The 21,599-nt window shown below is 46.7% G+C and overlaps 2 protein-coding genes across 2 annotated transcripts; both read right to left on the bottom strand.

Annotated features, from left to right (window-relative positions):
- Positions 1 to 4,940: 4,940 nt before the first annotated feature.
- Positions 4,941 to 5,563, bottom strand: VC83_08919 (uncharacterized protein; the record flags this gene model as incomplete). The annotated part of the gene is made up of 2 exons (XM_024472460.1): positions 4,941 to 5,453; positions 5,510 to 5,563. The coding sequence occupies 2 exons, from the start codon at positions 5,561 to 5,563 to the stop codon at positions 4,941 to 4,943; spliced, it is 567 nt and encodes a 188-aa protein (XP_024320108.1).
- A 14,028-nt stretch (positions 5,564 to 19,591) lies between these two features.
- VC83_09681 (uncharacterized protein) lies at positions 19,592 to 21,428 on the bottom strand. Its single transcript, XM_024473094.1, has one exon. The coding sequence runs from the start codon at positions 21,192 to 21,194 to the stop codon at positions 20,322 to 20,324; it is 873 nt and encodes a 290-aa protein (XP_024328862.1). The 5' UTR covers positions 21,195 to 21,428; the 3' UTR covers positions 19,592 to 20,321.
- Positions 21,429 to 21,599: the final 171 nt, after the last annotated feature.

Genomic DNA, 21,599 nt, shown 5'->3' with positions numbered 1-21,599 from the left:
CTTGTTCAGTATATACTCGACCTAGCTGCCAAAGGGTTTCCTCCTCGGCTGTCTGTTGTTGAAGATATGGCAAGTCGACTACTTGCAACACGCGACGCGTCACGCGTTGGGTCGCGTTGGGCTTCAAACTTTGTTAAGCGGCGTGTAGAGCTCCAGACACGCTTTCAGCGCAAATACGACTACCAGAGGGCTAAGTGCGAAGATCCAGAAGTTATTAATGGCTGGTTTGAGCTTGTGCGTAACACAATTGCGAAATATGGTATCGATGAAGCAGATATCTACAACTTTGATGAGACTGGGTTTATGATGGGCGTTATCTCAACTGCTATGGTTGTAACAAGCTCAGACGGGCGGGCAAAAGCAAAGAAGGTACAGCCTGGTAATCGGGAATGGGTTACAGTAATCCAAGGCGTTAGTTCTCAAGGTTGGGCAGTACCACCATTTATCATTGTTGCAGGCAAAAACCACCTTACATCTTGGTATGAGAATAGTGGATTTTCAAGCGATTGGGTGATTTCTGTTACTGAAAATGGCTGGACTACAAACGAGAGAGGCATGGATTGGATTCAGCACTTTGAGAAGCATACAAAGGCCCAGAGTGTTGGTGGTTATCGCTTGTTAGTCCTTGATGGTCATGAGAGCCACCACTCAGATGAGTTTGAGGAGTACTGCAAGGAACACAACATTATTACGCTTTGTATGCCTGCTCACTCTTCTCATCTACTCCAGCCACTTGATGTTGGCTGTTTCGGCCCGTTAAAGCAGGCCTATGGTCGGCAAATTGAAGATATGATGCAGGCTCATATTTCTCATATTACAAAGGATGACTTCTTTCCTGCCTTCCACGCTGCATTTAACACTACAATGACGGAAAGTAACATTCGAGGCGGGTTCCGAGGGGCAGGGCTTCTTCCATTTGACCCTGAGAGAGTGATATCTACACTTGATCTTAAGTTAAGGACACCAACGCCTCCAAGCTCCCGCCCAGGTACTGCTCAACCTTGGGTTTCTCAGACACCAAACAACCCAATTGAAGCTATGTCACAGTCTACATTTATTAAAACTCGGATTTCACGCCATCAAAATAGCTCTCCAACCTCAATCTATGCAGCTGTTGACCAGTTTACAAAGGGTGCATCGCAAATAATGCATCAATTAGCACTGCTAAAGGGAGAGAACCAAAACCTACGACAGGCAAATGAAGTACTAAGCAAGCGCCGGAGAGCTAGGAAAACACGACTACAGCAAGGAGGATCACTTAGTCAACAAGGGGCGCAAGAGCTACAGGATGAGAGGGATGTTGTGCAGCAGGTAGAGCAGGAAATAAGGGCAAGCCGTGGTCGGAAGCCAAGGGAAGAAACCCGTGCCCGTCGCTGTGGCAAGTGTGGTGAGACTGGGCACAATGCGCGCACGTGTCAGATTGTAATAGACACCTCTGAGGAAGAGGACTCCGAGTAGTTTCAATTGATTTCTAATGTTGTGGTAGATTTATCGCAATGTTTGTCGTGAGGGTAGATAATTTTGGCGCTTTCGCTTGTTTGGCGCTTTCGCTATACATGTACGTTATACATGTACGTTATATAACTATATAATTAAAACATAAAATCAATAGAACTACTATCACTATCGCTACTGCCACTATTGCTACTACTATCACTTTGATCCTTACTATACCGTAAAATGATCACTTTTGATTTCAACCCTTCCTTCTTCCGCTCTGCTACCCGCTTCCTCTCAACCTTACGCTCTTCAATTTCGATTTTACGTGCTTGCGCTTGTAGCTGCTTTACTACTTGGTCCGATTCCCTTGCTGCTCTTGCGTCTGCTTTTGCTTGCAACTTTGCTTCCTTCTCTTCCCGCATTTTCCGTGCATCTGATGCATATAACTGCCCTCCTTTCTGTAGTGATTTCCGTGCCCTTGCCTTTGCTGCCTTCTTCTCTACTGCACGTAGAGTCATAATATCTAGCTCGGTCTTATAGAGCTCTGCCCGGTGTAGAACAACTGTAGTTCCACGTGCAAATGATTGAAACCCTTCTCTTGAAGGTGATGAGAAAGCTTCCTCTGCTCTCTTCTGCCAATGTTCAACCGCTTGCACACTTTGCATAGTTGTTTTCGGTGTTGAGATAATATTATATGAAGCAAATGGCTCATAATCAGGTGTTTGATTCTGAGTCTCTTGTATCTTGTCAATTACAAGTGGAGGATTATATGGATATAGTCCTGCATTTCTCCAACCAGATTGAATTGTACGGACAGTTAGAGATTGCCGTTGGATTTGCGGGAGGTCTGAAAGGAACGTACGTAGCTTATACTCATAGTCGTAGCTACGTACTGCTTGATCAAGTGCCTTTTGATGAAAGTGTTTGCACTGCTTAAAAACCGCTACATCAAGAGGTTGTAATAGATGTGTTGTATGAGCAGGAAGGCAGCAAATAACAATGTTATGCTCTTCTGCTAATGTAAGAAAGCGCTCTGTTTTATGAGAGTCATGGCCATCAAGTAATAAGAGGCGAGTATCATCTGGTGCCATATGCTCTGCAGATAGTTGGATAAAATGCATAAGGTATTGGATTGCAATGTCGTCGTTTGAATACCCGCTCTCATTTACAATAATGAGAGCATTTGTGTTACGACGGAACAAGAAGGCTGGCCAACTACAGGACAGGAAGGAGGGAGGTCGCATGAGACTGGCCCTGGTACCTGGAGGGGCAGCGGGGAATAGTAGTTCCGAAAGTATCACGTGACGGACTCGCAGGATGATGAGAAGAATCCTAAGAGTCCAGGACTCCGAGAACTCGAGTGAGTTCCCAGGAGTCCACTAGGCACGACGCCACTATATAAGTAGATAGTTAGTTCTTAGATAGGAGCTTCGTGCTCAACTCAATATAGTATTCTTTACAATACTGTAACGTGTTACTTGGAAAGCCTTTGTGTCTGATCCCCTGCCTCCTCTGATAAGTAAACCTTTACGCAAGAGAACCTCTGTGTCTTCTATCGTTTAGAAGTCAGCGTTACAATTTGGCTCAAGGCCATCATTGTACCATGAATCCATATGAAGTTTGCCAGGGATAATGATAGCTTCTGCAAGTGCAGCATCACTTGCATTTACTGCCTCAATTACAGTAACAGAGAGCCGATTCTCAGGATTATCAACAGTCCACTGCTTTACACCGATTGGTACAATAACAGCCGTAGACTTATAACACCCAATCATATAGCCTGTCTCATCAACATTCCATAAATTATATGGCTTAATGTTATGTTTTGTAATAAGGGTGTTATATGTGAGAAAGAATTCCTCAAACACCTCTTTCTTTTGTGCTTGCTTCCGATGCGTATTTAACGTCTTCGTGTGAATTGTATGAAATTCGGGGTGTGCTTAGAAAGCGTTGTAGCCACCGTTGTGATGGTATCGTACGATTAGGTCATAAGTCTGCAACTGCCCGTAGTATCATAGATCGGTTGGCAGGGACCCCGCGCTCAAGTTGGTCGTATATGAATTGACAGACCGCAGTCTCTTGCGATTGAGATAAGACTCGATTGCTACCTCCGTGGGGTAATTGAGGAGATGTAGTACTCGTAATACGATGTCGGAGTGTCTCACAGTTGACATTGAATTTATTTGCAACCCAAGCAATTGTATATGTACTTGGTTGTTTTAAGAAGAACTGTTGGGCCTCATTAAGGCGAGCAATCATAGTAGGATCGTTATTTTGAGGCATTATAGATACTACGTTATGAAGAATACTATTATTTTCTCTATATATCAAAATAGCGGTGTACGCATATCTTGCTGTCGCACGCACAACCTGCTGTCGCCACCTACGAGTGAAGCGAGTGGGTGGAACACCGAGTACTACTTCAAAATACAATTAAACCACCACAACACATAATATTTATTAAACTACTTAGAATCTGACAAACTAGACATTTACACCTTTAGGACAAGTTGGCGCATAATGACTAGTCTTTCCGCAATTGCTTGTTGCTTTTGAGCCTTGTATGTACGCAACGTCCAGGTCTGTATTGTTGGAATAGAGTTAGGTAGCCAGTTATCGATCTCTCGATTAAGGTAATGGAGTAATGCCCTAAATTCCAATATTGTTGCCATATGGAAAGGGACTCCACAAGTTGTAATCCAACGTACATATAGCTGCTCAACAACAGCAGGGTCTAAGGCTTCAGTTGCAACAGTAGAAAGACAGCGGCATTTATGATTTATCTCTTTAGCTTTGTCGAAAGCTTCAGCGATATTGCTTTGAATTGAAGTAGTTCGAGATCCCTGAGTAGAGGATATATCGATATCGTGTAATTTTAAGTGCCTTGTAATAATCTTTGTTCCGCCAGACTCAAGACTCTTTTAGACAGTATCTACAACACCATATTAGCCTGACCTGGTAGTTCCGAATGATATCGCAGCGGCTAACAGGTGTATGGTCCCAGACTTTCGAAAATCGTCTGCTTGCAGTTGTTGTTACAGAAACAGAGGGAGAGGATAGCGTACGTTTAAGTACAGGCGAAGTCGGGATTTCGAATCGTTCACTGACAAATAGCTCACTGTCATGCTGTGACAGTATATCCGAAGGTTGTGAAGTCATTGTAGTAATATATAGTATATAACAATCTATCAATTGAAGTTATTCGAACCCCTTGTTTCGAATTTTAAGCCTCAATACTAGCTTAGCTGTATACGGCCCGTAATACGGCCCGTATACGGCCAGAATTGAGATTTTGGAATACGCACTGACTCAGTATTACCGTATACGACCCGTATCGCCAATACTATCTAATACACTGGTTTACAGCTTGTACAAAATGGACGATTCGACAGCTCCGTTCCACGACACTTGAATAAAACAAAAGTCTGAAAACTAGAAGATGAATGATGAGGTGGGTAATATTACAAGTAAAGCTGAACTTTCCGTACTCTCCCCTCTCTCTATTCATCTGAAGCCGACTCGTACAATCTCTTGACAGTGGTATATATATATGCCAGGTCAAAATCGATGGCCATTACCCCCTTAACTTCCTCGTTCCAGACAAGATTTGTATCTCGCACGTCGCCGTTACAAATACTGGCAGAATTCAGCTTTCCAACTGTCCTATCAATCTCATTACCTATATCTATGCCATCTGGTATATAGGCTTCGAGGGTCATGCCTGCCCATGGCATCAGCATCATATGCTTAATATATGCCAGGGACTGAAGCGGGTAGGAGATGACAAGGTCGATATTACCAAGGTGAACAGGTATATAGACGACCTGTAGATTCTTGCAATGGGAATAGATACAGGCTTCTCTCACGAGAGCGTCTGCATACACAGCCTGAACTCCCTTCGCAACCAAGGTGTACCCATACTCCGGTATGGTGATCTTGAATAAAACACCCGTGCGGCTGAACATACCATACTTGTCCAGACATTCACAGCCGCAATCGAGATTCTCAGCGATCTGGGACCGGAAGAGAGAGCATAGTTGAATATTAGAGATGGGGTGGTACAATCCACACCCTCGTCGAACATGGAGAGGTGTGTTGGGGCAATTTGGGTCGAGAGTGCCATTGCGGCTGAGCCTGAGCAGACAGGCCTGGGTACAATAGGGTAGAGCACACAGGGAGGTGCAAGTGCTTTGTTGTTGGCTGCTAGCCTGTGACCCGCCATCCTTGGATGCGGAGTGCGGCCCGTTGCCCTTGGGCGGCGACCCTTCTCTGGTCCGCTTAGCAATCTTACACGGTCTCGGGCCGCCTTCTTGCTCGTCGTCATCATTGGGTGGTGGAGGAGGAGGAGGGAGCGAGGGACCTCCAATACCTTGGCTCTGAGAATCGATAATATTCCTGGCAGATGGCCATCGTCGGAGTGTAACGCTGGGTCTTAAACGTATAAGACTCACAGAGGTTTTGTTGCGTTGGTTTACTTAACAGAGGAGGCAGGGGATCAGACACAAAGGCTTTCGTAAAACACATTACTAGTATATAACAAATACTGTATTGAGTTGAGCACGAAGCTCCTATCTAAGAACTAACTATCTACTTATATAGTGGCGTCGTGCCAAATGCCATGAAGGACCATCGTGGTCCATCATGGTCCTGCGTGGTCCATCACGTGATACTTAACCCCTTGGTCCCCTTCTGGACCAATGACTATGATTTCTCGCATGCAGTTCCGTAGCCAATCCCTTCCTTAGCACTAGTGGTGGGGTTAGCCGTAACACGGAGGTCTCTAAGGGCTTTTTGGCCCATTGCAGAGGTTGGGTTTCTGCTTCTAGTGCGAGAAGCACTAATGTCGTTAATTATGTAGCAGGTGTGGATCTTGTAATGACGGCTGTAGGCTGTTGCCCTTCAATGTCCATGGAACTTGGTACAAAATGGAAATACAAAACCCCGGGCGTTCCCTGGATAGCCAAGAAAACCATACAATCTCCTGATGCAACATATCCATATAATAAACCACCTGCAATCATGTAGTGGTACGCCTGACATAAGACTATTGTGACGATCATCTGGTCCTGGGCGAGAGAAGGCGAAGGTACAGACTCCTGGGTGATAGAAGGCGAAGGCTCCAGAACCGTGGATTGGCGTGTGCGTTTCACTTCTAAACGACTGACGCAGTCTGCAAATAACGAGTCTGTAGGACAAGTATCGTCATCGAGTACATTCTTGAACCGCCATGCCTGAGCTGTAAGGACACAGGGCACCCAGCTCACAGTAATAGCATATGAGAGTGCGAGTCGGAGGCTAAACGGATGCTATCCTATAGGTCTACTACGAAGGATACAAAAAAGATGATGGGGGAACCCCGTGAGTCGATTGTCTCAAGTACCCGAAACCCATCCGACTAGGTTCCGACTCGGTTAGCCCACCCAAATGATCACAGTGTAATGGTGGGTGCACCAGATGTGAGAATCTAGCCACCCAAGGAAGGGATGATTTTACTAAGACAACACACTGTCTTAGGAAACAGAGCCAAAGGGTTGTAGCTTAGACTATTCCACAACGCAGCAATCAGGTGTGTGATGTAGTGAAGTGGTTCAGACAAGTTGCAACAAATGTTGAGTCTGGGAACTCAGGGGTAAGTCAGAGGTTAACACCTCACTGACTTTTCAGAAACAAGGAGTAACAAGATGAATGCTTGGAAGCGTGGAAAAGACGTGGAAGTATGTGATAGTCGATTTACTGTATTGTCTGCTTGCCCTTTCTTAAGGAAAGGGCAATCCTATTTATGCCAAAGGAGTGTAGTTCTCTCATTTTCCATGACTTTCCATGACTAACCAGGCTTGGTAAATGTATTAGAAATCAAGTGCGACCCACAACTAGCTTGCTAATCATGTAGTGAACGTAAGAGAATCCCATAGAACCATCTCTTGGGTTCCTAGCCTATAGGAAGTGAAAAGGAGGTCCAAGGTCAGAGTACCTATAGACAAATTATGTCATAACTTAACCAATCTTGTCGGTAACTAAGGAGCGATGACGTGTAATGAATCATAGAGGGTTGTAGAAGCTTCTAGAGCTATCGTTCATGTTCCTAGGCCTCTAGTTGGTAGAGATATGCCATGTGGTAGTATTGGCCCACCCCCTTAAGGAGGAGATTTTCTTAATAACTTGTTCAATGAGTGTCCAAATGATATGCCGTAATGTATGTAGCATAAACAGATGTAGTAGAAGAGTTTGCAGCAATCGTTGAGTAGTATTGCTTCTGTTGTTGGTGTGATAAGCCAAGATATGTATGGTGACTTGTAGGTTTGAGGAGGAGATTTCTAAGTTTGCTCTTGAGTTTGATAGCAAACTGAGTGCAACGAATGTCAGTATGACACACAGGTGACCCCACAGCTACCCAGAGTCTACTCCCTAGAATGAGAGACGAGAAGGCAATCTTACACTACCCCCCTCCTAAGAGAGTGCTTTGTCTGCAAAGCATGCCATCAGGGTCCCTTCCGTAACCTCTCTGAATGGTATCCGTAAGCTGGGCGTTCCTTGGTGGTGAAAATTCCAGCGGTACGTGCATCGGGAACTCCCCCGTTTGTACAATGTGTTGGGAAAGTGCTTTGTGTGCAGAGGCGGCTTTTCTTGAAGGGTACCGTAACACCACCTCGTGGAATGCGACACTGGAGTTGGCTTTGTTCAATCTCACTTTCCATCTTGGTGGTCCGAATGGGCACTGGGAAGTATCCGCTAAGCGTTTGAGTCGAACCTTCGTAAATGTAAAAGGGGAAGTGATCGCGCTAGCACGATTCAAAATTTATTGTTGTAAGCCCAACATTTGAGTACTCCGCTTTGCCCACCTCTTCCTGTTTTTCCTTTACAACAACAACGCCAACAGTATCCACGTCGAGACTGGTAAGTGGCCCCCTCCATTCCTATAGCTGTATACTAACTGATTGTTTTTAGAATACAACAATCCACCCGAATGAGTAGGTTGTCATACTGACATTCGTTGCACTGAGTTTGCTATCAAACTCAAGAGCAAACTTGGAAATTTCCTCCTCAAACCTACAAGTCACTATACATATTTTGGCTTATCACACCAACAACAAGAGCAATACTACTCAATGATTGCTACAACCATCTATGATTCATTACACATCATCGCTCTTTAGTTACCCACAAGATTGGTTAAGTTATGACATAATTTGTCTATGACATAATTTGTCTATAGGGGTACTCTGACCTTGGACCTCCTTTTACTTCCTATAAGCTACGAACGTAAGAGATGGTTCTATGGGATTCTCTTACGTCGACTACAGTTACCAAGCCTGGTAAGTCATGGAAAGTCTTGGAAAATGAGAGAACTACACTCCTTTAGCATAAATAGGATTGCCCTTTCCTTAAGAAAGGGCAAGCAGACAATACAGTAAATCGACTATCACATACTTCCACGTCTTTTCCAAGCTTCCAAGCATTCATCTTGTTACTCCTTGTTTCTGAAAAGTCAGTGAGGTGTTAACCTCTGACTTACCCCTGAGTTCCCAGACTCAACATTTGTTGCAACTTGTCTGAACCACTTCACTACATCACACACCTGATTGCTGCGTTGTGGAATAGTCTAAGCTACAACCCTTTGGCTCTGTTTCCTAAGATAGTGTGTTGTCTTAGTAAATTCATCCCTTCCTTGGGTGGCTAGATTCTCACATCTGGTGCACCCACCATTACATAGGTGACGGGAACGCGCTCGGTGCGCAAGTGATAACGTGGGCTTGGCTGACGGGAGCATAGATCCCGAACAATTGATGATGCCGATCCCCACGCCTGCCGGAGCCCCCTCAGTCGCTTTCCGGGTCCTGTGTCTGCGCTGCCTTCGGGCCAAAGCTCGGGGCGTCCCGGCGCACGATTGCGTCTCGTCTCCCTCGAGCTCAAAGTGCGAGTACTGCACCTGTGTCCCGGCGAGTTTCCTTGTGGCGTTCTGTTCGTTGGTTGGCTGTTGCTAACCATTTGGGTGAATAGCTGCCTGGTTCCTCGATGAGGAATACCGCGCCCTCATCGTCGCGGAAACAACCATCCCTCTCGTCGCTGCAGACGTCGCGTCCGCTGCCTCGGAGGCAAATCGGGTGGCCCTTGTGGCTGCCCAAAGTATTCCCAAGTTCTGTTCCGTCGCGGAGCGCGACTCCTACAAGGAGCTCCGCACCACGCGCGCTGCCATTGAGGCGGGTATGGGCGTGAGTATACCCCTGTCCTGTGTTGTTTCGGTGCTGACACAGTTCAGCAAATCCGGTCATTGCTGCGCCGTCTTCGGACGGAGCAGGGGAGCATGCCGGCTCTTTTGGGGGAAGTGGTGGCTGCCCTGGGCAGACTTCCTGCTGTCGCTGTTGCCGCGACGGTCCCGGACCGCACTGGGGGAAGGAGGAAGAGGGGTGAGGAGGAGGGCACCATTTGTGCGGGTTATGGGGAGGGGAAGAATGGGGAGTAGGGTGGAGGGAAGCCCTGTGTCGGAGGGGACTCGGGCCTGACTCTTCGCGTGGGGTCGCTTCGATCCTTCGTCTCTCTCGGTGGTAGCCGCTTGTTGCGATGCCAGTGAGACGTTTGGGAAGGGTGGCTCCCTCAAGGGTTACGGTGGTGAGTGCGCCCTGGCTCAGAGGGTAGTTAGTTTAGGGTTGTAGGTAGCAACGACTCTGTTTTTCCTGCTTTGTTGTCCCTCCTGTGATCGTAGTTTTGTTCCTCAACCGCCTCCCATGCCGTAACCCATCCGAGTAGTTCTTGAGGTGGACCTGGTAAATTAGGGTATTCCTTGTGAAACTCTCTGAGTTTATGGGGGGAGTTCATGAAGTTCGACGCTGGGTACCACTCCGGGTCCGGATTGTATCCGACCCAACTAACCCGGTATTGTAGTTGCTTCCAGCGGAGCCTTACAGCGAGGATCTTTTCCACTTCCCATTCCTCTACGCCATCTATCACTTCGCTGTACTCTTCTGAGTCGGGGTGCATTCGTATACGATGGAAGGCTTGTCTAATATCTAGCTTCGTGAAGATTTTGGCTTTCGACACCCGTCCTAGTAGTTCGTCGATACGCGGGATGGGGTAGGGATCATTCCGGGTGAGACCATTTAACTTCCGGTAATCGATGCAAAATCTTAATTTGCCATCCGCTTTCTTTACGAATAGGATAGGGGACGCGAAGGGGCTGTTGCTGTTGACGATGAATCCCTTTTCCAGGTTTTCCAGGTTTTCCAGCAGGTATTGCTTGGTAGCCTTAAGCTCTTCAGTGCCTTGTCGGTATAGCGGGGAGAAGGCGTTTGGTAAAGGGGCTTTGAGCTGTATCTTATGGTCATATATGTGGTGTGGAGGGATCCGATCTGATTCCGACTTCGAAAAGACATCGGCATAGCTTCGGTGCATATGCGGGAGTTTCCGTTGGATGAGGTGAAGTGTTTCTGCATCCTCGTCCAATTCCTTTTCATGAATGATCTGATCGATTTCGTAGATGCTAGTCTGAAAAAACTCGGAGTCGCTTCGCATCATCTCGTGGTGGAAAGCATTTGCACTGATTTCGCAGATATGCATGGGCGTAAACCTATGTACTAGGGTTTTCTGCAGTGGGGGAGAAACCTCCTGGTTTCATAGTGGGTTCGATGGCGTATCAGTGATCTCTTCGTAGTCGGAAATTATCACTTTCATTTCCATCGAACGTCTGCCTGTGCGGCGTCTGTCTTCGCGGTGGATTGCGGAATCCCGGCGATTCACATCCGACTGGTATGCAGGATGTCTAATGGACATTTCAGGTGAGTGGTAGGGCAAGGTGATCTCCTTGCTCCAGCTAGGAGTCGGTGGGTACTCCTTTGGCCATACTAACCGGCTCTTTGCAGAGTCGAGTAGTATTCGGAAGCGGCTGAAAAGCTTCTTCTCAATTATCATATCTTGTGCTCCGAGGTCCTACAAAAGGGCAGTTATATATCCGGCGTCCTTCGACTGTTAAGTGTAACCAAATATACTCTGATACGTGGCCTTGGATTTTGCGCTGAAATCCACGTATGGGTACAGAGTAGGGTAGTTTCCGTATGGGGCTCTGAAGCACTTTCGACAGTCGTATTGCGAAAGGCTTGTTAATGACGAGGTAGCCATTTGCTCCTGTGTCTGATAGGGACTTTGTTTGCACCCCGAGTCCATTCATACTCAGGGTCGTATTGACTAAGAACTGGATGCCTACCAGGAGTTCTCGTAAGTCTAGTACTCGCAGGTCACATTTGCGTAGACCTAGGAAGGAGCCTTCTCCTAGGCCTCATCATTTTCCTCAAGGGACACATCCGATTGAAGTTCCACGGCTTCTTCCCATTGTTCTTCTGCCTCGGGGTCGTTATGGTCCATTTCCTTGATAGTAGCATTAAGGGGGCATTTGTTCTGGAAATGGCCGGGCTTGCCACACTTGAAACAGTTCCCTGAGGACCCAGGGACTGTGGTTCTCACACGTTCCGGTATGGCTGGCTTGGGGAGGAACGCAGTTCGGGTGAACAGAGCGGATGTGGCTCAGTCGGCTTCGACGCCGACGCCTTTGCCGTATCCGTGGTATGTGTGGACGTCCTTGCAAGAGCGGGTAGCGGATTCAATTCGTTGTTCCGGCAAAATTCCTGATTGAAGGCTGTAAGTTCTCGTACCATGGTCTGGTAGTCTCCATTCCATTGGTTTTTGATGATCGCGATGCGGCTGCGGAATTGGGGAGTCAACTTGTTCCACATGTACCGAAACCATTCCGACTCGGTGACTTGTCCTGTGATAGCTGCACTTTGGAAACGAGCCTTGAACTCAGGGATGCCCCTTCTCTCCCATTTGCAGGTCGTCAAAGAGGTTTCTGGCCTGTTCCATCTCATTGCCTGTGAGGTAGTATGAACCTAGTAGATCCATGATCTCCTCAGCACTGCGGAACCCATGCGTAGCGGACAGGTATTGGGGCTCTAGGTAGGTCTTCGCCAGGCCGGTCGTAGTTCCCCATATCAACGCTCTTCTCGAGACGTCGGTAAGGTAGTGGTCCTCATTGACTACGAGTCGGTCCGGATCGAAGTGCTCCATTGTAGGAAGGTATGTTGTATCCCATCGCTGAGCGGAGTGATACTCTCCAAGATGGTAGATATGTTATAGCGAGTCGGTGGGTCCTCGGTGTGCATTTGTGATGTGCTTGGGATTGATGGAGAAAAGCTTCAACTGTGGGTATGGGGGTGTCCACTGGTGGTGTGGACAGGATTCTGGTCTGGGCTGCTGTCAGGGTAACTAGTAGATCCTTGACCTCCTGTATCTGTGCTTCGAGGTGGGCCATTTGACTCGGGATGTCTTCGGATGGCACGGCGGTCGTAGCTGCAGCAGTGGTTTGTCTGGTAGTCATTCTGGGCAGTTGACCATCGTTGTCTTGGGGTATGTTTGATGTCAGCTTTTTCGACATATTTCCTTGGGTTATCGGTACCGATACGAAAGAGCTTGACTTCTGGTAGCTCGTAGCTATCAATGCTCTTGTCCACAATTTCCTCTTTGCTAGGAGGGGGTTCTTAAGGTTCTCGTATCCTATTTGGCGCCAACGCGTCGGCGACTTTACCAGCTTGTTCCGAAGAATCAAACCCTGATCCACTGGCTGTCCGTGAGATCTCTGGAATCACGGCTATTTGAGGTCATCAGGTCTCTCCTCCGAAACGTCACTGAGTCGCGGTCGATGTCGTAATGGTAGTTCTCCTGAGTTGTTCCGGTGTGGGATATTATTGAAGTACGGCCGTCCCCAGCAGGCGTGATCTTTTTTGTATAATGTAAGGACACAGGGCACCCAGCTCACAGTAATAGCATATGAGAGTGCGAGTCGGAGGCTAAACGGATGCTATCCTATAGGTCTACTATGAAGGATACAAAAAAGATGAAGGGGGAACCCCATGAGTCAATTCCCTTAAGTACCCGAAACCCATCCGACTCAGTTAGCCCGCTCAAATGATCACACGTGACCAGGGGGAACCTCATGAGTCATTTCCCTAAAGTACCCGAAACCCATCCGACTCAGTTAGCCCGCCCAAATGATCCCATGTGACCCGCAGCTACTCAGAGTCTGCTCCATAGAGTGAGTGAAGGCATCCTTACAGAAGTGATAATACTATATAATAAAAGTCAGAACTATCATTTGTTTAGTAGTACTAATGATTTGAAAGGCTTAGCATCATAGTATCATTATTTGATGCATTGTCCATCATGAAATAACCAATTTTTGATAGTATACCATACTCTTCAAGTATAGTATATATTAATTGGGTGTAATGGTGGGTGCACCAGATGTGAGAATCTAGCCACCCAAGGAAGGGATGATTTTACTAAGACAACACACTGTCTTAGGAAAAAGAGACAAAGGGTCATAGCTTAGACTATTCCACAATGCAGCAATCAGGTGTATGATATAGTGGAGTGGTTTAGACAAGTTGTAACAAATGTTGAGTCTGAGAACTCAGGGATAAGTCAGAGGTTAGCACCTCACTGACTTTTCAGAAACAAGGAGTAACAAGATCAATGCTTGGAAGCTTGGAAAACGTGGAAGTATGTGATAGTCGATTTTCTGTATTGTCTGCTTGCCCTTTCTTAAGGAAAGGGCAATCCTATTTATGCTAAAGGAGTGTAGTTCTCTCATTTTCCAAGACTTTCCATGACTAACCAGGCTTAGTAACTGTAGTCGATGTAAGAGAATCCCAGAGAACCATCTCCTAGGTTCCTAGCCTATAGGAAGTGAAAGGAGGTCCAAGGTCAGAGTACCCCTATTGACAGATTATGTCATAACTTAACCAATCTTGTGGGTAACTAAGGAGCGATGACGTGTAATGAATCATAGACAGTTGTAGAAGCTTTTGGAGCTATCATTCATGTTCCTAGGCCTCTAGTTGATAGAGATATGTCATGTGTAGTATTAGCCCAGTAACTAAGGAGTGATGTCATGTAATGAATCATAGAGGGTTGTAGAGATATGCTATGTGGTCATATCGGCCCAGTAACTAAAGAGCAATGACATGTAATGAATCATAGAGGGTTGTAGCAATCGTTGAGTAGTATTGCTCTTGTTGTTGGTGTGACAAGCCAAAATATGTATAGTGACTTGTAGGTTTGAGGAGGAGATTTCTAAGTTTGCTCTTGAGTTTGATAGCAAACTGAGTGCAACGAATGTCAGTATGACAGGCGGCAATCGCCATTCCTGAACCGTCCGTCTTGGGACGAATGGGTTGATTCGGGTCGAAGTGGTGGAGGAGCGGAGCGGACGTAAATGCTGTTTTCAACGTCTGAAAGGCCTCCGCCTCCTCCTCATTCCATAGGAATGGGCCAGCTTTCTTCCCCTTATCACTTCCCTTTAACATTCCTGTGAGAGGCTGCGCTATATGCGAATACCCCTCGATGAATCTCCGGTAGAAGTTCGCAAACCCAAGGAAGACTTGTAAGTCCTTAAAGCTTGTAGGTTCTGGCCATTCCGTGATTGTCTCAACCCGAGAGGTGTCCATTGAGACCCCCTTTGTGGAGACGATAAACCCAAGGAACTCTACCTCTGTAGTAGAGAATTTACACTTCTTGAGGTTGCAGTACATCTTAAACTTCTGAAGCCTCTCGAGGACTGTGCGGACATGTTGCGGGTGGTCCTCACTACACTTTGAATAGATCAAAACATCATCAAGGTACACGATACACAGCACGTCCACAAGACCTGCAAGGGCCTCATTGATATATGCTTGGAAGGAGGCAGGGGCGTTACAGAGCCCAAACGGCATCACTAGGTACTCGAAGAGGCCATACCTCGTTCGAAAAGCCGTCTTCCACTCGTCCCCCTTCCGAATTCTCATATGCTGGTACGCATCCTTTGCGTCGAGCTTGGTGAATATCACTGCACCACTTAATTGGTCTAGAATCTCTGATATCAATGGGATTGGGTGCCGATTCCTCACCATCATCGCATTGAGGCCACAGTAATCGACACACAATCGCTTTGATCCATCTGGCTTTGGCACAAAAAGGATCGGTGCTCCAGCTGGGCTCGTCGAGTTATGGATCCAGCCCTTCTGAAGCGAGTCCTCTATGTATACCCTCAGAGTCGCCAGCTCCTTTTCTGAGAGGCTGTAGATCGGGCCCCAGGGCAGTTGCTTCCCTGGCTCAATATCGATAGCGTGCTCCACTCGCTTTGAGTATTTCGGCAGCGACGCTGCCCCTTCGTCGTCGAAGACGCCAAGGAACGCGCGGTATTCTTCTGGAACTTCTTGAACCCTTGGCTCTTGTCCTTCCTCTTCCATTCGGTGTAGCATCGCTACATAAACAGGTTCGTTACGGCTCCGCAACCCTTCCCCTTCCTTGTGGGAGAGGTACTGGATGTCCTCAATGGGAAACCTCCACGAGCCCTCTCGCCAGTTAATCATAGGGTTCTCGCGATGAAGCCACGGGTAGCATAAGGTTGTACTCCTCTAGTGCTGTAGCTGAGAAGGAGTAATCTCCTTGCCTTGTTACCCCCTCATCGTCCTTGATGCGGAGGGTGAGCTGAGCCCTTCCCCACAACTGGATTTCCTGGTCGCCTACTCGCTTTGCTGTCACAAAGGTTGGCTCCCATTTTCCCCCTATTTCCTTTGCTACAATGTGCGATATGAGGTTCTCTGTAGTTCCACTGTCTACTAAAGCGCGGAGCGTCCACCACTCTTCCCCACCCCTTACATCAACAAAAGTTGACAAGCTTTGGGTGAGCCCCTTGTTCCCTACTCCACCCACTGGGGCTTCTGTAGAGAGGTCTAGTTTTTTGAACCCCCAGGTCCCTTCTGTACAGCTCGCGCTCTGGGCTCACTGTTGGGCTGTTAAGTGAAGCACTGAGCTGACATATGGCCCGCTCTTCCACACTTGAAACAGAGGTTATTATCTCTTTGGCGCTGCTCTTCTTCGCCTGGAAGGCGAGGGCGCTTCAGAAATGTCTTAGTGGTGCCCCGGCTTTCATTTAGACTAGTCGAAGGCCTCTTGTGAGGCCTATCATCCTGGCTGTTTAGCGTTCCCTTCTTCTGGCCTAATTTGCTTCTCGAGCCTTGTGCCCTCGAGGCGTCTAATTGCTCGAAACAGGCGGCTAGCACAATGAGTGCGCTTCGGGAGCATGGTATTTCTGGGTATGCAATAACCTTATCCCTCACATCTGCCCTGAGCTTTGCAAACAGGTGTTGGACCTGGTGTTCTTCCTTATAGGCTGGCAAGTCTGCCTCTAAGGTCTGAAGGTAAGCCGCAAACGCTTGCGTGGTCTGTCCGACTCGCTGCCACACCTCCTCATACTTGACTGCCATGGCTATTGTACGGTTGACTGGGTCTTGCACTAGATCAAGGAGGAAGCTCTTGAAGCCTTCCCAGGTCTTGTGGAATCCCGGTTCCTTCTCATGCTGAAGCCATGCGTTCAAGGCTCTCCTGCAAGCCAGGTGGCTGCAAAATCGCAGCGTAACGCATCCGATTTGTTGGATTCTGGCTCAAGGCGGAAGGCCAACTCACAACTCGTAACGAACTCAGAGTGTTCGCGGATGGTCTTCCCTCGATATTCAGTGATGGCTCTTGGTCTCCAACTGCGCGGTACGCCTTCGTGTGAGACTGAGCTGGCAGGCGTTATGCTGCGCTCGATAGCTAGGTTGTCCTGCGTTACTGGTTCGACCTTGACGTCTTGGTGTCCTTGCAGCTGGTCTTGCAGCTGCTGGATCCGCTCTCCTGCCTGCTTGAGCTCCAGCTCCTTCCGAAGTTCAACTTCAAGGGCCTGAGCTGTCGCTAGCTGGGCTTGATTCCCGGTGGGCTCTCATGCCGTACTGGAATTGATGAGGACTCAGTTCCCACTACACTCTCAATCAGAGATGTGGTGGGGGCGGTCTCAGTGCCCTCGCGATCAGGGTTGGCAGCGGAGGCATAGCGGCAGGTTTTCTCTCTTGACCTCGTACTGGGCTGTTCTTCCTGATCTCAGGAATGGTTGAGCGTTCAGAATGTAAGGATCTTCAAATGAACAGGGCAGTACGAGGTCACGTTCTAATCACATACGCATAGTAGATCCTGTAGATTACGAAGACTGAACGTAGCCTCTATAATTGTGCTAGGACGTTATAGGCTAGAAGAGGGGGTAATTGTAACAGGTGCCGACCGTTATAGTGCGTATACAGTACAGCCTCGTTAAGACGATTGATTCCGTGCAGCCAAAATATATCATAACGATGAGGATATCGTATATATGAAGCTTATGTAATCCAACTATCTAATGTGCCTTGTGAATACCCGCTGCTTTAATTCCTCCAGTTGACCCTCAAAATGCTCAAATAACCTCAAATAAGAGGTCTGGATATCTTCTCTGCTCTCTATGAACCCAATCAGAACTTGTAGAGCGTTGCTGGCAGCCTGCAGTGAGTATGTAGGCTGCTCAGCTTGGACTTCGTCTTCATCATCATCTTGGGCCTCATGAGAGCCGAGCTCATCCTGTATCACCTCTTGAAGAAGTCTATCTTCAAGCTCCTCCAGTGTCTCAGTCCCTCCTCCCGTTATGTCTTCCTCCTCTTGCTCCTCAATCGGATTGAGGAAGCTGTTTATGCTCATGACATCGTGTATTTGGCCAGATTGTATAACTTGTTCATATAATTGTTGAAGGCCAGAAGGCTCAAGCTGTACTGGAAGGTTGATTGAATTGACAAGAAGAGTTGACCTCCGGAAACAGTTGTAGATAGTCGTCCCTGTAACGTGATAAAACCAACTCCGTAATGCCCATCGAATTGCAAGATGAATGTTCATCGTTACAAGAGGATCTTGGTCTGAGTCGAATGCTTGTAGCATGCATGCAAGCCACTGACGACGGTAATGAATTTTAAATGAGGCAATAATTCCTTGATCAAGAGGCTGGTATCTGCTAGTAGCATTAGGCAGTAGCTAGCATATTCGAATGTTTGAAGGAGGAGGAGCCAATTCTAAGGCTAGAGCATCTGCTGAAAAGTTATCCATCGTTAGTAGTATATCCCTTGTTGATCCTACATGTGTATAAAAGGCTTGTAACCACTCAACCATAATAGTTGAATTCATCCATGCCTTCTTATTATGCCTCCAGTGTACTCCCATTGATGTAAGACTAACTCCGCAAAGAACTCGAGGCATTCGAGCCTTTCCAATAATCCAAAGAGGAAGTCAATCAGATCCTGTAGCGTTGACACGTAACGCAATTGAGATTCGCGATTTATCTTCTTAATTCCTGGTAAGCCCTTTATCAAAAGCTGCGTACGTCCATAACTGTTGCGTTAATCCAAAGGTGTTTTCAACTGCAATTCTCACAGATGATAGAGAAGCATTAAACTGCTTCTCCTTAGAAGGAAGATATCAGTAGCCACGCGCACAAGTATAATTACTTCCGTACACCGGTAAGCTGGGTCTCCATATAGGTATAACTCCCGTTTACCATCCATAATATGCCGAATCCTTTCAACGCAGCTGTAAGGATGCCTTCTCGTCTCTCACTCTAAGGAGCAGACTCTAAGTAGCTGCGGGTTGTATATATTCACGGATATTATGACGATTCTTAAATCGTTGGAGCCAGCCGTTGCTAAACTCTGGGCAAGTCTGGTGTGAGTACTGAGGGAGTTGCTTCCAAATCTGCTGTGCCTTCTGCCGGAGGAGTTCTCCTGTTATGATGGCCCCTTTAGCTTGAATTCGAAGCTGCCAGATTAGAAGAACCTTCTCTAAGTCAGGCCAGTTACCAGCTCAGAGTCGTGATCCCTTAGCTGAGTCTAAAGACTGGTCAAGAGAGGCAAATCGAGGCCCGAGAGATTCTGATATTGTGGATTGGCTGAGTATTCGATTGTATTGGCATTGAAACCATTGCTTGCATGCCCTTTGAGATGGGCGAGGATGTTGCTTGTGAGCCCAGCTGCGGAGCGCTCGGCGCTGTTTGATGGTAATTGAGGCTTTTGAGCCCATTCTGAGCTGTCTAGAATAACGTTGGTAGATATTTAAGACAATATATGAAGGTTTGGATGCAATATTCGTGAGTATCGGGGTTTGTATGGAGTTTTGAATTGGTGCATGAAAAAATATCACAAAAGCAAGGATATTGTCTTAGCACATAACGTCATAACGAGGCTGTACTGTAGTACAGTATAACCTCTTTAAGACGATTGAATTGGTGCCACTAAATATTATCGTTCTATCGAATAAATCGTATTATTGGAGCTTATGTAAGCCATCCATCTAAATTACTTTGAACATGCCTATTCTGGTCTAATGCCTCCAATTCATGCTCCAGATGCTCAATTGCTCTTAAATGAGCTGTTTGGAGCTCAGCACTACCTTCAGTAAATTTAATAAGAACCTGCATAGCCTTCCGAGCTTCTTGTATAGAGTAGACAGGCTCTTCAAGCTGCCCTTCTTCTTCGCGTCGTCGTCATCTTGTGTTTGAGATACACCTAAATGTTCTGCTATCAAGTCTTGCAAGACTTGTTCTTGGTTTGCTTCACCCTCTTCTTCTACTTCAACCTCCTCTTCTAGATTTAGGAAGTTTGAAATTGCCATTGCATCATGTATATTCCCAGCCCTTGCTACCTGATCATAGAGAGCTGATATGTTTGGTGGATTAAGTGGTGTAGGAAGAGAGATTGGAGAAGTGACAAGAGTTGACTTGCGAAAACAGTTGTATATAGTTGTATTTGTAAGGAAGTGGTTCCAGCTTCGTACAATCCAGCGAATTGCAAGGTGTATATTCATTGACTTAAGAGGGTCTTGATTTGCCTCAAAGCATTCTAGCATATAAGACAGCCATTGTCGACGATAATTAGCCTTAAATGACTGAATAATTCCTTGATCCAAAGGCTGAAATCGACTTGTTGAATTTGCAGGCAGCCAGAAAATTTGTATATTTGCAGGTGGAGGTGCTAATTCCAACGCTGTGTAATGTGCTGAGAGTTGTCCATTGTTAATAAGACTCGCCTTGTACTTCCAATATGTAAATAGAAAGCTTGAAGCCATTCAACCATCACTGTTGTATTCATCCATGCTTTCTTATTCCATCTCCATTGCGCTCCCATAGTTGCAACATTGATATTCTTAAAAGCTCGTGGAGTCTTTGCTTTGCCAATAATCCAGACATCAAGTCGATCATTTCCAGTTGCATTAGCACAGAGGACTAAAGAGACCCGTGCTTTCTCCTTCTTTAATCCTGGTTGTGCACAAGTTGCAAGACCTCTCGATGGTGTCATCTTCCAGAATAATCCTGTCTCATCCATGTTGTATATATCTTTTTCTTGAAACTCCCCCGCTAATGTCCGCAAAGCCTTCATCTCTTCTTCTGCTGTTGTAGGAACAGACCCTCCTTCGCCGTGTTGTGTGTACTCTTTGATATTATGTCGTTTCTTGAATTTCTGCATCCATCCGTTGCTGAATTCAGGGCAAGGTTGGCTAGCGTATTGAGGTAATTGCTGCCAGATCTGGTGAGCTTTCTGTCGAAGCAGTTCTCCACTTGTCACCCCTCCTTTCTCTTCGATGTGATGCTGCCAAAGAATCAAGATCTTCTCAAGATCTGGCCACTGCCCAAGTCGAAGGCGTGCGCGATTGCTGTCTTTGATATTATTGAGCCTGTCGAAGTGTGTCGAAAGAGGCTCGGAGACACTAGATTGGCTGATCTTATGGTTGTACTGCTGCTGGAACCACTCGATACACGCTTTTTGGGACGGTCGTGGGTGTTGTTTATGTGCCCAAGCCCGTAAAGCACGTCGCTGTTCAAGGAGTATCTGCTGTTTGCGTGCCATATTCAATAGCTGTAATGACGAAACGGTATACGATAAGACGATACTTGATGAAATTGTTAGGATACCGTGAATATCGTATTTTGTGTGGTATTTGAATCGGTTCCTAAAAAAATATCGTACTATCGAGGATATTGGCCTATTGAATATCGTACCAAGGAGGTTATACTGTATATATATATAGCGTGTTACGCGTATTCCACCAAGCTAGAATACTGTAGTCTTTTTGGCTCAGTGGGATGTAGCGTGAGCGTAACCGTACATCGTTACACTGCTGTATACCAATTTACCCCGCCATCACACAGATTACACAGCTTCAGCCTTACCACCCACATCCGCGCTTAATTAAGCTCTGCTGCCCAGTCACCAGATCCATCATGCATCCCAGGCGCCGTTTAAACTCATCTC

This window comes from Pseudogymnoascus destructans (assembly GCF_001641265.1).
Source record: "Pseudogymnoascus destructans isolate 20631-21 unplaced genomic scaffold scaffold_30, whole genome shotgun sequence".
Lineage (NCBI taxonomy): Eukaryota > Fungi > Ascomycota > Leotiomycetes > Thelebolales > Thelebolaceae > Pseudogymnoascus > Pseudogymnoascus destructans.
This window is presented reverse-complemented; position numbering and strand designations above follow the sequence as displayed.

Excerpts from the sequence above, each read along its gene's own strand:
- VC83_09681 (XM_024473094.1), bottom strand. The coding sequence starts at position 21,194 with ATGGCACGCAAACAGCAGATACTCCTTGAACAGCGACGTGCTTTACGG.